The following is a 16,960-nucleotide window of genomic DNA, read 5'->3' as shown; positions in this document are numbered from 1 at the left end:
TGAATCCAGCAAAGCTGCCTTTTCTAGAGAGAAGTCAAAGCTATGCTGCTGGGCTGGCTGGAGAACCAATCTTTCCAACCCATCTCCAGCTACAAATGCAAGCAGCTGTTGCCAGATAAAGTCAAAAAGGTCGCATGCTGCCTAATCTTCACCACCAAGGCTCTGTTTTTTCTCAGTATTTCTTTCTGTCACCAGTTTGAATTCTAATACTGAAAAGATTCAAGAATGGCTTCTCGCAAAAATTTTAGAGCTGAAAATGTGCAGCATGTGAATCTTTAATACACAGTGATCATCCCACATACTGCCAAGGCAACTGTCAGTGCTTCCATCACTTTCCAACCCCACCCAATCTGGTAGAGACAATCTCTAACATACAGGGGAATGATATGTCAGAAGAGATGCTGGGAACTGTGGTATGCTGCAGCCTTGTTCAAACATGTTACTAATTGTGTTATCATTTATGGACTCTCCCGTTTCCAGTCAGTAGCACTGCCTCTATGTAGGATTACACAGAAAAAGCCATGTACTTTTTCAGGAGACTGACAAAAGTTATAGGAGATTTTTGTTTCTCACACAACTTCTAAGTATATTAGGATTTGTAGGGGACATTTTAGTGAAAAAGGGTTCATTAATTCAGTCAGTCCACAATTTCTTTAAATAATATTACTTTTCCCAGTAAGTATTTTTCCAAATAAATCTTCCAGAAACTTCTGCTATTCTGGGGAAAGTGGCATGATTCTTCTTTAGAGGATCCACACGTGCGGGGATGAAAATGTGGTACAGTGTATTCATCACATCTGTTATGATAGGAGAGTGAACCTAGAGGTTTTTTGGTTTTGGTCACTTCTGAATGGAGGAAACATTGTTAATCAGGTTTCTCTGCTTCTGTAGCTGAAAGACAAGAAAAGAGATTAGAATAATGACCACCACTTTCCAGAACATGTAAGTCAAAGTCTCTTTGGAGTCACTCCAATGATTGTGAGAGATGAAAAATAATAACAGGCCATAAACTGAGAAAGTATCAGATAAAACCAGTTTAACAGATTGTGAATGAAGTTCATTTTAGCCAGTCAAAATCTGAGATGCATTTGAATCAAAAACATCTCACTGGAATTCTTTAGTGTCCATTTGCACTCATCAGCAATACTTTTCCAACTAGTCTGCAAAGCTCAGTGATTGGCACTTTTATTAAAGACTGTGAAATATGGTGTCATGGCCTAATCCAATAATAACCTGCTACTTAATAATACAATAATAATCCTGCTACTTTGAGAGCTCAGTCAATTTTATTTAAACCTGCAAGTCTTTGTTCATGAGCTAAGCACTAAGGCTCAGGCACTTCTGTGCAAGACAAAGTGCCCCATAGACTGGTACTGCCTTGCGAATTCACAAGTGCAGAAACATGCTTACAAGACTGCATAAAAAGAGCTCTTTTTTGACATCCTTCAGATCTGAGAACATAAAAATCTTCACTGAGTGGCAGAGAAAAGAGAGGAAATATTTTTGTGTCTCATTTCTTAGGACTAGACCTATCCCATCATGTTTACACAGACTTCCATAGCCTTTCTGTACAGTAACCACTACTCTTTATTTAAACAGTTATTGATATTTGCAATGTTACCAAAAGGTTCCTGTTTGGGTGATCCCACAGTCTGTATGCTGCTTTACCAGTGCAAAAGCCAAATTGCAGGAAAGCAGACTGTTCCTTTGGAAGAACTGACAACCTATTGCACAAACTCAATTGTTTGACCTCACACACAGTGGACGGGGGTTTCTGAAAAGATCTGCTTGTAATGGAACTGCCACATCACAGATGCACTCTGCCCATTGGTAGAAGCAAACTCTATCATTCTGCCGTTTCGAAAGAAATGTAAAAACAGACAGACAGAGGAAAGGTAAACAGAGGAGGAAATGAAAAAAGAAACAAGGGGGAGAGAGAATTTTGTTACTGTAGGGAGCACTGTAGGGAGACGGAAGGAGGGGTCAGCTAGGGCTAAGGCTTTGCTACATGACAGTAGATGAAGCCTCAATCACATTTGTCAGACATTGTCTTGCGTAACTGAAGCCAAGTCTCATAGAATCACAGAATGGTTTGGGTTGGAAGGGATATTAAAGCTCATCCAGTTCCAACCCCCTGCCACAAGCAGGGACACCTTCCGCCAGACCAGGTTGCTCCAAGCCCCGTCCAACCTGGCCTTGAACTCTGCCAGGGATGGGGCAGCCACAGCTTCTCTGGGCAACCTGTGCCAGGGCTTCGCCACCCTCACAGGGAAGAACTTCTTCCTAATATCTCATCTCAATCTCCCCTCTGTCAGTTTAAACCCATTCCCCCTTGTCCTGTCGCTACAGGCCCTTTTAAAGAGTCCCTCTCCATATTTCTTGTCAGCCCTTTTAGGCACTGGAAGCTGCTCTAAGGTCTCCCTGGAGCCTTCTCTCCTCCAGGCTGAACAAGCCCAGCTCTCTCAGCCTGTCTCCAGAGCAGAGCTGCTCCAGCCTTTGGAGCATCTCCGTGGCCTCCCCTGGACTCACTCCAACAGCTCCATGTCCCTCTTGTGTTGTTGCCCCCAGAGCTGGACACAGCACTGCTGGGGGGGTCTCAACAGAGTGGAGTAGAGGGGAAGAATCCCCTCCCTTGACCTGCTGGGCTGGTGATGCAGCCCAGGACACGGGTGGTTTCTGGGCTGCAAGTGCACACTGCTGGGTCATGGGGACCTTCTCGCCAACCAGCACCCCCAAGTCCTTCTCCTCAGGGCTGCTGTGTCATTTAATTGCTCTTCCCTCCCACGACCCTTCATCCCAAATGACAATTCTGGTTGACAAACTTTTCAAGACAGGAAAATCTTAGTACAATCCACCTAATACGTATTAAAGATGAGGTATTTTCAGTATTAGAAATATAACGTCTCAGGAGAATTGGCGTGTCATATGTGCCTAAATTTTTAACTCTTGCTGCTTACACAGGCATCTTCAGGAGACTACTAAATAGCATGGACCTCTAGGGCACAAAAATATTTTGATCTAGGCTGACCAAAGCTCTCCTAATTTATATTAAAAAGAAGTATAATTTTTATGTTTGATGTACTAATTTCATTCTCCAATTCACTGTTTTCAGCACTGGTGTCTCTGATCTGTCGCTTCTGATAACACCAAGCATCTTACCCATGAATGTTCAAATCAGTCATCTCAGACCTAAAGGCAGCTGCACCTGGGCTAGAAATCAGCAGATTTTTGTGGCTCTCAGAGGCACTGTCTTCAGCCAGACAGAGTTGTCCCCTGACATCCGTCTACCTGGACTTGTGAAGGCATTTGACACTGTCCCACACAACATCCTTGTCTCTGAACTGGAGAGTCATGGATTCGACAGATGGACCACTTGGTGGATAAGGAGCTGGCTGGATGGTCACACTCAAAAGAGTTATGGTCAACAGCTCAATGTCCAAGTGGAGACCAGTGATGAGTGGTGTTCCTCAGGGGTCAGTGTTGGAACCAGCGCTGTTCAACATCTTTGTCAGCAACATGGACAGTGGGATTGAGTGCACCCTCAGAAAGTTTGCTGATGACACCAAGCTGTGTGGTGTGGTCAACACGCTGGAGGGAAAGAAAGAGTCTCCTTAGTTCAGGTGCTTAAATATCCCAGGTTTGCTTAAGGTAGCCCAAGAGTCATGCTTATGTAAATCAACAATTTTTTGTAGAGAAAGAAGAAAAAAACAATATGGAATAGAGGTAAACTCTCCACACTTCAGAATGTTTCTCCCCCACCCCTGGGCTGTGTTATACAGTATATAATCACTGTAATCAAAGGGTGTGTGTATAAGAACTTGAAAAACCAAACCAACCTGTCTGTAAGGTGTTCCATGTATCACCATCCTGCAGGTGGCTTTATTTCCAAAGTGCCAGGCTGTGCTGCTGTTAAAGCCTCCTCATCCCCATTGCTCCCAAGACCTACTTCTGGACATAACCACTGCATTAGGAGTAATCACCTCCCTGCAAGTAAGAGCTATTTCTTTATTGAAGTCATCACTTCTAAAAGGGCTGTAGGCTGTAAGTGCTTTTGCTGTGATGATTTTATAAAGCACCCAACTGATACACTGCCTGCCATTCTCACTTGTGCATCACCGGTTTTCTCAGTGATAAACAATTAACTTTGGTTTAGTAAATTAATGGCAGAGACAAGCATGAGCCTCAACAAATACTTTTTAATAAATTAATTATCTAGGTCTGTCTCACCAAATCAGAAGAGATTGTTTGTAATGTCATAGCTAATAAATAGCTTCTTCAATAAGCTGGAATAAAGCTAAGAGCTGTAAAGCTCTCCTTCTGTTTAAAAAAAACTGCCTGCCTTGTCCTATGTCCCTAAAGTGTATTTAAGCAGACATGTATGCATGTACACAAGCAGCACAGCTAATAGTGAAATACTATTCAATGTGACCCAAATCAATAACCTGTCTGCATAAAGTATTTTAAGATATATTAACTTTGCTGATGATATTAATAATTAACATTATTTTCCGGAACACCCATAGCTCTATATGGGAGCAACATCAGCTGCATATGGGTAGAACAGCATTTTTCCTTCCCAAATGGCTTTTGCTGCCTATCACAGCATGTGATCAAGCGTTTGTGTAGGATTTGAAGATGGCAGCTTTGCCCCACACCTGCAAGCCCAGGTCTAGTCCTCAGCAGGAGCTGAGGCTGCCATTCCACTCCAAAAGATTAGTTTCCCATCTGGGGAAATAAGCTTTCCTCACAATAACCTACAAAATGAAGCACGTGCCTAGTTCCGAATTTTTCCAAATCCAATGGCTTTGGCTTTATTTCACACTCCTCTTTGCTTGTAACAATTCATCCATCTTCCCAGGTACCATCTTCCATTGAGCAAATATTTTCCACATTCAAAATATCATGAAATTTCACAAGCAAGGCACTAAATCTACTTATCTGTCATACCATTCAGATAACAATGAAGCAATGAAGCAAATACTAACTTCTTACTTTCCAAGCTTAATCTTACCCTGATGCAAGGTAACATATTCTTTTAACTAAGCTGTGAGTATTTGCAAATGACCTTTCTTTTTTTTTTTTACTAAAAGCACTAAAAGCCTAAAAAGTCAGAGAAATTTTCTGTACTGTTCAGAAAATATGAACACACCTTACTCTCACCGGTTTTTTCATTTCCATTTCTACTAAGCAAGTAAACTCTTAAACTAGTTTAAGTAGTGCTTAAACTAGTGAAACTGCCAGGTAGAAATTATTTTCTGCTGACAACCAGTAGAAATAAACTGTGAAATTCTGTCCTTGATGAATTTGATAGGAAAATTCTCTCTGTGATCATCTACTGCATGCATGTAGATACAGCTCTTGGCAGCATTCTGTCAGACAACACGGGCTGTCAGTGACTCGTAGTTCTCCCTGTTCTTCTGTGACTTTCTATCCACCTCTTCCACACGTCTCTTTCCTGCCACCCCTTGGTGATTAAAGAGCAGTGAAATTCTTCTGTTGAAAGAATTCAGATTGATTTCAAGAGGGACAAAATTGTTTTTTGTGGTAAACAATTATTTTCTTTTCCATAGATAGTAAGCATGAGTAAGTATTTTATTGCTTTTCAAAGACACTTGGCTTAATATACTCGCTTTGTAGTAAAGAACGGTTGACCTCTTTCTGTCTGGCCTTGAGAACTTCAGAATTCTGTGCAAAGTAAGCCGATATAATCTCATCATTAAAGCAACCACAGATAAAAAAATAAATAAGCATTTTGTGCTTATTTAGCTTTGGATTACACTCTGCGGCAACTAAGAACTGATAAAAATGGCACTCTTTACACTGTCAAAATTGTTTCTAAATAGATACCACACTGGGAACCTTTCTGTGTGTAGGCCACTCAATCAGAGGAACAAATCAGATTGGGACCATCACAAAATTTAAATTCTGGCAGTCCTTTTATTTCTGAGGCAGGACCTTGTAGATTCATATGGATCACTTTGTACGAATTCCAAAAAATTCTATACTTTTCACTAAGTATATGGTGTTTATCCAAAAGCACAATTATACACATACAGATGTATGAGGTACTCTACACTAAATCCTTTGGCAGAAACGCATAGAGAACAGACTTTTTGTCTGTATTGACTAAAATGAGCAACAGCTTTTTTTCACATATTATATTCATAATGGTATTTTTCTTAAAGCCATATTTCCTTTTCTTTCCATATTTCCTTTTCTTTCATTTTCCATTTTCTTAAAGCCGTATTTTTCTGATAGCCATTGTATTCCAAATGATTTACCAAGCAGCTACCTCTTTCGCCTATTAACTCCATTCATGCAAATACATTAATACATATATAGTTGGTCTATTGGGGTTTTTTTAACCTAAAAAGAGTTCATTGCAATTATTTATCACTGTTCCTTGTGCTGTATTGGCAATTAATCAAATCATATCAATTCTGTTATTTGCCAGAATGAATATAGTTTTTATTATAAAGAATTATAAGGGAAAATATTCACCTCTGTGAAATCCAAGTTCACTTTCTATAAACTATCATGCATGGAAGTTTGAATTTTCCTTCTATTAGCCTTCATGAAGGCAAATTCAAGTCACTTTTGCATTTGGGAGAAGCAGTTCTGGAAAGGGTAAAAGCATTTTTTGAAGTAGATTAATTTTAAAATGTAAATGACTTTATGGTGAGTTTCCTAGAGGGCTTTTGCCCACATCTGTACCTACATAAGTTTAATTCTTCAAAGCAGACTATGACATAGGGTTGTACAAATGCCAATAAAAATTAATGTGCAGGAAGTGCCTTCAGCTGCTCCATACAACCTTACTTTAAGCAATTCAAAGCCATGTGTATATCTTCAAACAAAATTTCAACAATTTCAAGATGTCATTCTCACTCTTAGCAGTACAAGACAGTAGACACGGATGCGCAGCTTTGTTCTGATCTCTAAGCTTGAACAAACTCTAAGTGTCTCCTTGACAAAAACACTCCAGAATCCCACAGATACAGCTTCACTGAGCAGAGCAGCCAGTTCACAGTTCCTAATCAGCACATGGGGATGAACTACACCAAACAGCCTGCTTGGCTCCAAGGAGGAGAATGACATTGTCCCTGTCTTCTACTGCCAGAAACAGCATCTGTGGCGGTCTTACTATCACAACCCCCTCTCCCACAAGTGCTGCCTTGGGATAAGGCGATCATACCTTTTCCAGTGCCGTTGTATGCTCATGTTTCTTTTATTTTGGCAGATCCCTCTGAAGGTGTGATTCCTCCAGTGTCTCTTGCGACTACTAACACGCTCTGTAATAATGAATATATTAAATACACTGATATATTAAAACCAATTAAGACAAAGATTCTCAACCTTTTCCATCTGGTAACCTCGCCTACCATAGAAGAATGAATGACCTGCGATGGCTCTCCTTTTAGCTTTCAGGAAATTCTTCAGGCTCAAATCTCAGCCTAAATCAACAGCTCCTCCCAGAGGAAATTCATGGGCACAGCAAATAATAGAAATTGTACTACTTATGCAAGAAACAGTTGGGGGTGGGGGGGAAAGATGCAGCAACACCTACCCTCAACAGCATACACTGCTGACTCCCTAGCTAGCCAGAGGACAAGCAATCGTTTAAAGGCTAACAGAGAAACAAAAATGCAGGAACTAATCACCATAAGGAAAAATACAGTGGGTGGGATGTCCCAAGTAAAGTGAGCTCTAAAGCAGCCTGCCAGATCACAATGCTGGTTATCTTTAGATTCTTTTTCAGTTTTAAGGTTACAGAAAGGTCATTTTAGGAGCAACCAAAGTTATCCAGAAGTGGTGGACACGTTTGGATAGCATATCTCAAAGAAGGTGAAGTAACCTCCTATTTTGGTACTTCGAAAGGCTGTTCACATATATTCAACACTGCATGGCTAACCAATAACTGCCATAGATTTATACATCCTCAGGGATGGGCCTCTGAATCCTTCACACAGCAATTTCAACCCCCTTTGCCACATGCTACATTCTTGGTGGTGCTTCTACAACAGCATGCTTTTTGGTTTGGAGAAGGTATGGAAGGCCTCCAGATGGCTGCTTGACAAAGTCTAGGCATTCCCAACAACTGGTACAACATGAGCTCTGACAGATTATAGTCCAGAGACAAATGGAAATCTCACATTTGTGTTCTCCAAAACAGACTTGATGTAACTTGAAAACAGCCTGTCCACCTACACAGACATGGGTTAGACATCGAGCCTTTCAGCACCAAGAGAACCAAATGCTGAAAGAAGCTTACCAGGTAAAAAGTCCTTAGCAATGCTGAAGATGAAATAAGAATCATAGAAGAGTAAGGGTTGGAAAGGACCTTAAGATCATCTAGTTCCAATCCCCCTGCCATGGGCAGGGACACCTTGCACTAAACCATGTCGCCCAAGGCTCTGTCCAACCTGGCCTTGAACACCGCCAGGGATGGAGCATCCACAACCTCCCTGGGCAACCCATTCCAGTGCGTCACCACCCTCACTGTAAAGAACTTCTTCCTTATATCTAATCTAAACTTCCCTTGTTTAAGTTTGAAGCCGTTACCCCTTGTCCTACCACTACAGTCCCTAAGGAAGAGTCCCTCACCAGCATCCCTATAGACCCCCTTCAGATACTGGAAGGCTGCTATGAGGTCTCCATGCAGCCTTCTCTTCTCCAGGCTGAACAGATCCAACTTTCTCAGCCTGTCTTCATACGGGAGGTGCTCCAGCCCTCTTATCATCCTCGTGGCCCTCCTCTGGACTCGCTCCAACAGCTCCATGTCCCTTTTATGTTGAAGACACCAGAACTGTACACAGTACTCCAAGTGAGGTCTCACAAGAGCAGAGTAGAGCGGCAGGATCACCTCCTTCGACCTGCTGGTCACGCTTCTTTTGATGCAGCCCAGGATACGGTTGGCTTTCTGGGCTGCAAGTGCACACTGCCGGCTCATGTTAAGCTTTTCGTCAACCAACACTCCCAAGTCCTTTTCTGCAGGGCTGCTCTGAATCTCTTCTCTGCCCAACCTGTAGCAGTGCCTGGGATTGCCCTGACCCAGGTGTAGGACCTTACACTTGGCTTGGTTAAACCTCATAAGCTTGGCATCGGCCCACCTCACAAGCGTGTCAAGGTCCCTCTGGATGGCATCCTTTCCATCCAGTGTATCAACCGAACCACACAGCTTGGTGTCGTCAGCAAACTTGCTGAGGGCGCACTCAATCCCACTGTCCATGTCGCCGACAAAGATGTTGAACAGGACCGGTCCCAACACCGATCCCTGAGGGACACCACTCGTTACAGGTTTCCAACTGGACATCGAGCCGTTTACCACAAATCTTTGCGTGCAGCCATCAAGCCAGTTCTTTATCCACTGAGTCGTCCATCTATCAAACTGATGTCTCTCCAGTTTAGAGACAAGGATGTCATGCGGGACAGTGCCGAACACTTTGCACAAGTCCAGGTAGATGATGTCAAATGCTCTGCCCCTGTCTATCAGTTCCGTGGCTCCATCATAGAAGGCCACCAAATTGGTCAGTCAGGATTTCCCCTTACTGAAACTATGTTGGCTGTCACCACACCTCATCATTTTTCATGTGCCTTAGCATGCTTTCCAGGAGAATCTGCTCCAAGATTTTGGCAGGCACAGAGGTGAGGCTGACTGGTCTGTAGTTCCCGGGGTTTTCCATCTTCCCCTTCTTGAAAATGGGGGTTATATTACCCTTCTTCCAGTCATTGGGAACTTCACCTGACTGCCATGATTTTTCAACTACGATGGACAGTGGCTTAGCAACTTCATTCGCCAGCTCCTTCAGGACCCATGGATGGATTTCATCAGGTCCCATGGACTTGTGCACGTTCAGGTTCTTAAGATGGTCTCAAACCTGATCCTCTCCTACAGTGGGCCTAAGGTCTTCATTCTCACAGTCCCTGCATCTGCTTTCCAACACTTGGGTGGTGCGGTCAGAGCATTTGCTAGTGAAGACTGAGGCAAAGAAGTCATTAAGAACCTCAGCCTTCTCCAAATCCAGGGTAGCCAGTTCTCCTGATAGCTTCCAGAGAGGGCCGACGTTGTTCCTAGTCTGTCTTTTATTTGCTACGTACCTATAGAATCCTTTCCTGTTATCTTTCACATCTCTTGCCAGATTTAATTCTAACTGGGCCTTAGCCTTCCTAACCTGGTCCCTAGCTTCCCGGACAATGTTCCTATATTCTTCCCAGGCCGCCAGTCCTCGCTTCCACCTTCTATAAGCTTCTTTTTTCCTTCTAAGTTTCATCAGCAGCTCCTTGTCCATCCATGGAGGTCTCCTGGCCCTCCTGCCGCACTTCCTTCTAGTCAAGACGCAACACTCCTGAGCACGTAGCAGGTGATCCTTGAATATCAACCAGCAGCCTTGGGCCCCCCTGCCCTCTAGGACTATATCCCATGGAACCTTACTAAGCAGGTTCCTGAAGAGGCCAAAGTCTGCTCTCTTGAAGTCCAGGGCAGTGAGCTTGCTGCATGCTCTTCTCACTGTCCTGAGGATCTCGAACTCGACCATCTCATGATGGCTACAGCCAAGGCTGCCCTGGAGCATCACATTCCAACCAGTCCCTCCCTGTTGGTGAGCACGAGGTCCAGCATGGCACCTCTCCTTGTCAGTTCCTCTACTGCTTGAAAGAGGAAGTTGTCTTCCACACAATTGAGGAACCTCCTGGATTGCTTGTGTTGGGCCGTACCGTCCCTCCAACAGACATCAGGATGGTAAAATCTCACATTTGTGTTCTCCAAAACAGACTTGATGTAACTTGAAAACAGCCTGTCCACCTACACAGACATGGGTTAGACATCGAGCCTTTCAGCACCAAGAGAACCAAATGCTGAAAGGAGTTTACCAGGTAAAAAGTCCTTAGCAATGCTGAGGATGAAATAAGAATCTCAGCCTTCAGAATCCAGTTTCGGGATGAAAACAGTTCATTCCCTGGCACATGCTACTTTGGGACAGAAGTTAGAATGAACTCACACAAACACCTTCTGCGCAAGGACTACAGGACAGGTGATCATGATCAACCAGAAGATCTGCATCTCCTCCACACTGAAGTGGTGCCCTTGACTGACAGAGATTGAGTCCCACATTATTTTTTTTTCAAGAATGTTGATAGGCAGGAGAAGAGCTCAGATTAGGAAGTGTTATCTGTAGAAGGCCTGAGCAATAGCAGCAGCCCCACAATCAGTAGAGCCCCAGGAAAGGAACAGAGAAAGCACCTGCAGAAAAAAGAATTAGTGTTACTTGCTCTTGGTTGCCAGTGAGAAGATGCCAGGGGACCTAAAATTTCCATCTGGTGACCTCGCCTACCACAGCAGAATGAATGACCTGCGATGGCTCTCCTTTTAGCTTTCAGGAAATTTTTCAGGCTCAAATCCCAGCCTAAATCAACAGCTCCTCCCAGAGGAAATTCATGGGCACAGAAAATAATAGAAACTGCGCTAATTCTGTAGGAAACAGTTGGGGGTGGGGGGAGAAGGGGAAGATAAAGCAACACTTAGCCTCAACAGCATACACTGCTGACTCCCTAGCTAGCCAAACTATATGTCCTTTTGACATTCAGCTTTCAAAACATCAAAAAATATATAAAATAAGAGAGGCTGTTAGGGGTCATCCATTGTGTCCGAGGATGCCTTCAAATAGGTTCTGGCTACCAAACACATCTCTATAAGAAGGGACTAAATCTTCCCTTAAGTACATAGCCAGAACACTAATGGTAATCACAAAAATAGCATCTTCAAAGATAACATTCTTCCTACAGTCGACCATGTAGGGTGTAAGAAAACCACAAAACTTGGACTACATACAGAACTGCTTCACCCACAGAAATCGGCACAGCCCTTAAGACCTGTCTTTAGGACACAGAATGTCCTGAATGTTGTCATCAGCATCAGCTTCTTTCCTAGGGAGCTGAAGGAATCTAATGATACATTTTAAGGAATCCTGAAAAGCTTTCAACAAAGCACAATGGGCAATCTCTTCCCTAAAAATAGCAATGATGGCTCCTCAGCAACTGACTGGTCCGAAGATAATCTAAAGGGTGAATGAGAAGCCTCAGCTTCCCCTTGATAGAAGAAATATGGCACAGAAGGAGGAAGTGATAGGATGTTTCTCTCTCTTCTAAGGAACCTACCACTAAGGACTCTCCCGTGTGCTGGGAACTTGCTGCCAACCACCACAGCTGAAGCAGGAGATGGCTGCTACTGTTATCTACAGCAACCACCATCCACTGGTGGCCTCTGTTTTAAGACTAGTTGGGCAGGTGGGAGAATCTAACCTCAAAGAAGCTGCCTCTTCTCCTCCAGGAACCTCAGCAAAAAGACTCGTTAGCTAGACATTAGGAAAAGCTCAGCTTCTCCAGCTGGCATGCTTCCTGGCAGCCCACACAGCTAAACAGAATTAGCCCCTTCGCACTGCTTTCCCTTTCCTTCACAGGCTGAACCCCTTCACAAGCACAAGTACATGTGGAGCCCAGGGGTTGTTACATTACAGTCTTGGGAAAAACCTAAAGCTGGAAAGGGAGAGGAATGCCCTGACTGTGCCTTTTCACAGCCATTGCCATCATGCAGCCCATTCACAGCAAACCCCATCTCTCACCTTGTTGACCTCTAGGAAACCAGATGCTTGGCAGCCCTCATTCTTCTGCTCTTGCATTTTCTGGCTAAACCCTTCCCTCTTGCAATGCTCTCTGCCCTCTGGGTTCTTGGAGGCCCAGCCTTGCCACCTGTAGGCTTTTCTGACATCGTCACAAGTACTCCAACACCTGCAAGAGCACAAGCATCATCTTGCCATCTTTATCACTATAAAGAGGTGCTCCAGCTCAGGACTTGAATCCTTGGCATATCCTTCTTCAACAAAGCAATAAAGGAAACATTAGAGACCAGACCTTGAAAGGTAGCCCAATGCTCCAGAAGGAGCTTGAGCTTCTTGATGTACTTTGTGAGACCTGGGCATAAGGATACAAGCTGATTTAATGCAGTGCTTGAGGTCTGAAGAGGGCTTTGCCTGTCCATTGAAACAGCCACGACACTCCTGGAAAAGGAATTTACTACAGAAACATCATTAGCATACACAGCTTTGAGCAGTTTGGAACTTCCCCATGTGAAAGAAAGCGTCTGCCTGTTTCTATTACTCCTTTCCTCTCTTTTCAGGGCAAGGCTGACAACATTGGAGGGAGGGTTAATGGCAAACTTTTTTCATTACTTTTCTACCTCTGAATAACATATTGGTCATCAGAAAAAAAGAAAAAAACAAACCAGTTTTCATTCTTGGTTCTAGGTTTTGATGGACCAAAGAAGAAGTTGCAGGTTGGAATCACGAATCCCTCAAGATGGAAACGTGTGGAAGGACACAACTTGATGGGTGGGACAAACTAAGTTATTACAGAGACAACAATAGCAAAGGATAGCCCAGAACCTATCAAGGATCCATTCTTACAGGAATTTGCAGGTAGGAGAAATGAAAACCACCAAATGACAACTGTTGTTTGTGGGAGCAATGGATGTCTGGACTTTGCTCCCGGAAGGATGTCAAGCCTGCAGCAGAGGCGAGAAGGCAAAGCCAGAACTAGGTTTTATTCCAAGACAGCACACAATGGTGTCATAATTTACACAGCTCTCCCCTGTGGACATCAAATAACCCCCGAAAATATTTCCCTTGCTGAGGTACAATCTTTGTGCTACTGCAAAGGCAGAGCAACTTGCACTGCTCTTAAACAGACACACAAACTAGACAGCCTAACTCTGCACGTTCTTAACGATCATGAGCACAGCTTCCAAAGGCATTCCAAAGCCACAGCAGTTCTTGTCATTCTCCAAACACGTGCTCAGGACGATTTCATTGCACAGACCTTCACAGGCATTTAAAAAAGAAAGAAAACAAGGCAGGGTGCGGGGCCACCTCTCCGCCACTACTCACCTCCGTGCTGCCGTAGCGCTGCAGCTCCGAGAAGGAAAACAGCAGAACAAGCCCGCTGACCACCGCCACTGCGGAGAGACAAGAACTGCCCTCAGCCCCGCCCCGGTCCTGCCCCGAGCCGCCGCCAGGCGCCGGCCCGCGGGGCCCCCCAGCCGGCCACTGCCCGCCCGGTGAGGCCCGGGCACGTTCGCCGACCTCCGGCCGCCCCCACCCGCCCGTGCTCTTGACCCGAAAGTCTTCCAGGGCCGTAGGGAAGGGAAAGAACCGCTTCCGCCGCCACAGCGAGCCACGGCCCCGCCCTGCCCGGACCCAAACCCGCCGTCGGCACCGCCCCGCCGGTCCAGGGAGGTGGTGGGGACGGTCCGGGGCTTCCGGGATCCTCCGCGGCAGGAAAGGTGGCGGGGCCGCTTCGCCCGTTGCTGACCTTCCCAGTCAGCGGCCCCGGGCTTCGGCGAGACACCCGGGATAGCCGGATGCGGGGGACCCGGCAGCGGGAAGGGGCTTCGTGCCGAGGCGAAGATGCTGCTGGGGGGCGGCTTTCACTCGGTCTGACAACCTCCAGCCCATCCATCGCGGCTGTCTGTGGAGGGTATGGAGTTGCCCCTCAGAGAACAACCCAGATTTCCCCTCAGGCTGGCTGCCGCAGCCACAGAGCTGAAAGCAGATCACCTCAGAAGAGAAACTTCCACTAGACCAGGTTGCTTCAAGCCCCGTCCAGCCTGGCCTTGAACACTGCCAGGGATGGGGCAGCCACAGCTTCTCTGGGCAACCTGTGCCAGCGCCTCACCACCCTCACAGGGAAGAACTTCTTCCTGATATCTAATGTATTCCTAATATCTAATGTATAGTCCTTCCAGATAGTCCTTCCAATTGAACAGTGACAGGCTCTCCTCTTTCCCTTGGCTCTACACACCCAGCCCAATAAACCACTCAGGAGGTTATCAATTGATCGCCTGCCAGTTCGTTGCTCAAAAACACTCCTGGACCCTAAAACCCACTTGCTTCTTCATCACTTAAGAACATTTGACCTCCTCCCGTCAGAAGGGACTCTCCACAGATACTCTATTTCTGTGTCACCCAGCTCGCATAAAAGCATCACGTGTAATTCCCTGAGCTGAGGTCCCAGCCAGGGAGCCGTGTGGACCATGGTTCAGGGGTCGCTGCCTTTCAGACTCGTCTGCCTTTGTAGTTTAATAAGAGCTCGCACATTCCTTTCCTTCAACTCCTCCACTTCTTCAGAACTACTCTCATCACATTCTCCCCAGATATCCCCATCCCAATCCTTCAGGTCTGTACCTACAACCAACTTCCGAATTTGGACAACACTGAGGGGTTGGGGTTTTTTCGCATGTGGCAGTATAATTTCAATTCTTTGTTCCAATAAACATGTTCTCTCTCTTTCTGTTTGCAATTCTTTTAAACAGTCCATCTCCAACTGCTTCTCCATCCCTTCCTCATCTTCCAATTGTAGTAGACCTGTGCCGGTACCAAGCACATGCCCAAGGTGGCGCACACGCTCTCTTTACCACCTCCACCATACACACAGCGTTGTTCCATGCTTTCTACGACCGCTCGGGTCCAACCACTTCTCCGTCGCCCAGTGTACAGCCGGGGGAGAAGGGGCACATCCATGCCCCCATAACAATTCCTCTACTGACATCCTGCCGATTACACCAATTTAAATGTCACGGAACCAATAGAGGCTAAAAGAAATTTATTGTTCAATCTCAGTTAAAGCTCCACCAACTACAGATTTGGGACGTCACATGGATTCACCACTGCTCTGCTGATTCTTAAAGTTTATGGCCAATGATTCAAAATGTGCACTCACTCACCTAATAAAGGGAGGGCTCCCAGCCTCAGGGAGTTACCTTGGACTGTGTCCCAGCCCAAGGGGAGAGTCCCTGACTAGAGGCCCACTGCTCCAAGGAGTACCAACTCCAAACGGCTCTCTGGTGGGGCTCCTTTCATACCATGGTCGAATCTGGTCTGGGGTCAGACATGGTCACGTAACGCCTCCATGGGCTAAGGACCCCTTCTTCGCCTTTGTATCTGCTGACCTCCACCACATGGGTGGGACAAGAGCTGCGCAGGGACTTTTCCCAGGATTTTGTCTGTGGGGAGAAGCTTTCGCGGGCTTTCATCAGTCTTTGTCAGGGCGGGTGTACCTGCCACAGGCTCCACCAGTGCCCATGAACCCTGTACAGAGCTGGCGAGGGCACAGCGATACCAGCGGGTTTGGCCGCACCTAGGGGAGTGGATGTTAGGCAGCAGCATTTGGCCTGGGGCTCTGGGGCAGACTTCTAGGTGGAGCCCAATAATCTTCCTTTCCTGCTCCTCTTAGCTACCAACAGCAGTCCTGGAAGCTGTGCTGGGTTGCTAATTTGCCACCCAATTAGCTGGGTTGCTAATTTGCTCCTTTCCTGAAAATTCTTTTGGAGCTTATTGCTAAATGTCTTGCCACAGGGTTTACCTTCCCTCTCTACTTTGTATTGAAAGGGATGGAGACTTTCAGAGCTGTAGACAGCTTGTGAATTTGGATTGATCGTAGGCATCTCTGATATTTTGTTTCTATGGTTTGTCTGGTCCAAAAATGCTGATGGAGTTATTGGAACGGTTAAATAGTCTGGGGCACTGGCTGATGTCCAGGTTTAGCAACTGCTAAACTGTGGCTCAGGGCAGTGAATTCCAGTCCAAGCTACTTAAACACCTGGCCTGGCTGGGAGGAGCTGTTTCTTTCAGCAGTCCCAGAGCAGCAGTTGGAGTCAGGAATATAAGATTTGCAGATCAAATGAGGATTATTTTCTTTCACACACAAGCTGTGGTTGGAGATCACATCCAGAGCTAGCATGGATCAAAACTGTGACTGAGGGATAAAAGTGGTAGGCAAGGCCAGGTTGGATGAGGCTTGGAGCAACCTGGTCTAGTGGAAGGTATCCTGCCCATGGCAGGGGTTGGAACTAGGTAAGCTTTAAGGCCCCTTCCAACCCAAACTGTTCTGTGAGTCTATGTATGTGCACAGT

General features: G+C 45.5%; 1 protein-coding gene and 1 long non-coding RNA gene across 2 annotated transcripts; both read right to left on the bottom strand.

Moving 5' to 3' along the window:
- Nucleotides 1-242: 242 nt before the first annotated feature.
- Nucleotides 243-5,140, bottom strand: LOC115607087. The gene is made up of 2 exons (XR_003991090.1): nucleotides 3,160-5,140; nucleotides 243-891 (listed from the first exon to the last, which is right to left on the bottom strand). It is a non-coding gene; the product is annotated as an uncharacterized LOC115607087 (long non-coding RNA).
- Nucleotides 5,141-6,658: 1,518 nt separating this feature from the next.
- LOC115606399 lies at nucleotides 6,659-14,508 on the bottom strand. Its single transcript, XM_030482242.1, has 4 exons — nucleotides 14,257-14,508; nucleotides 13,938-14,173; nucleotides 12,618-12,783; nucleotides 6,659-7,292 (listed from the first exon to the last, which is right to left on the bottom strand). Exons 1-4 carry the CDS (start codon nucleotides 14,506-14,508, stop codon nucleotides 7,218-7,220), a joined length of 729 nt encoding a protein of 242 aa, XP_030338102.1. The 3' UTR covers nucleotides 6,659-7,217.
- Between the last annotated feature and the right edge of the window lie 2,452 nt (nucleotides 14,509-16,960).

This window comes from Strigops habroptila, chromosome 4 (assembly GCF_004027225.2).
Source record: "Strigops habroptila isolate Jane chromosome 4, bStrHab1.2.pri, whole genome shotgun sequence".
NCBI classification, from domain to species: Eukaryota; Metazoa; Chordata; class Aves; order Psittaciformes; family Psittacidae; genus Strigops; species Strigops habroptila.
Note: the sequence above shows the minus strand (reverse complement) of the source record. Positions and strands in the feature narration are given on the sequence as shown.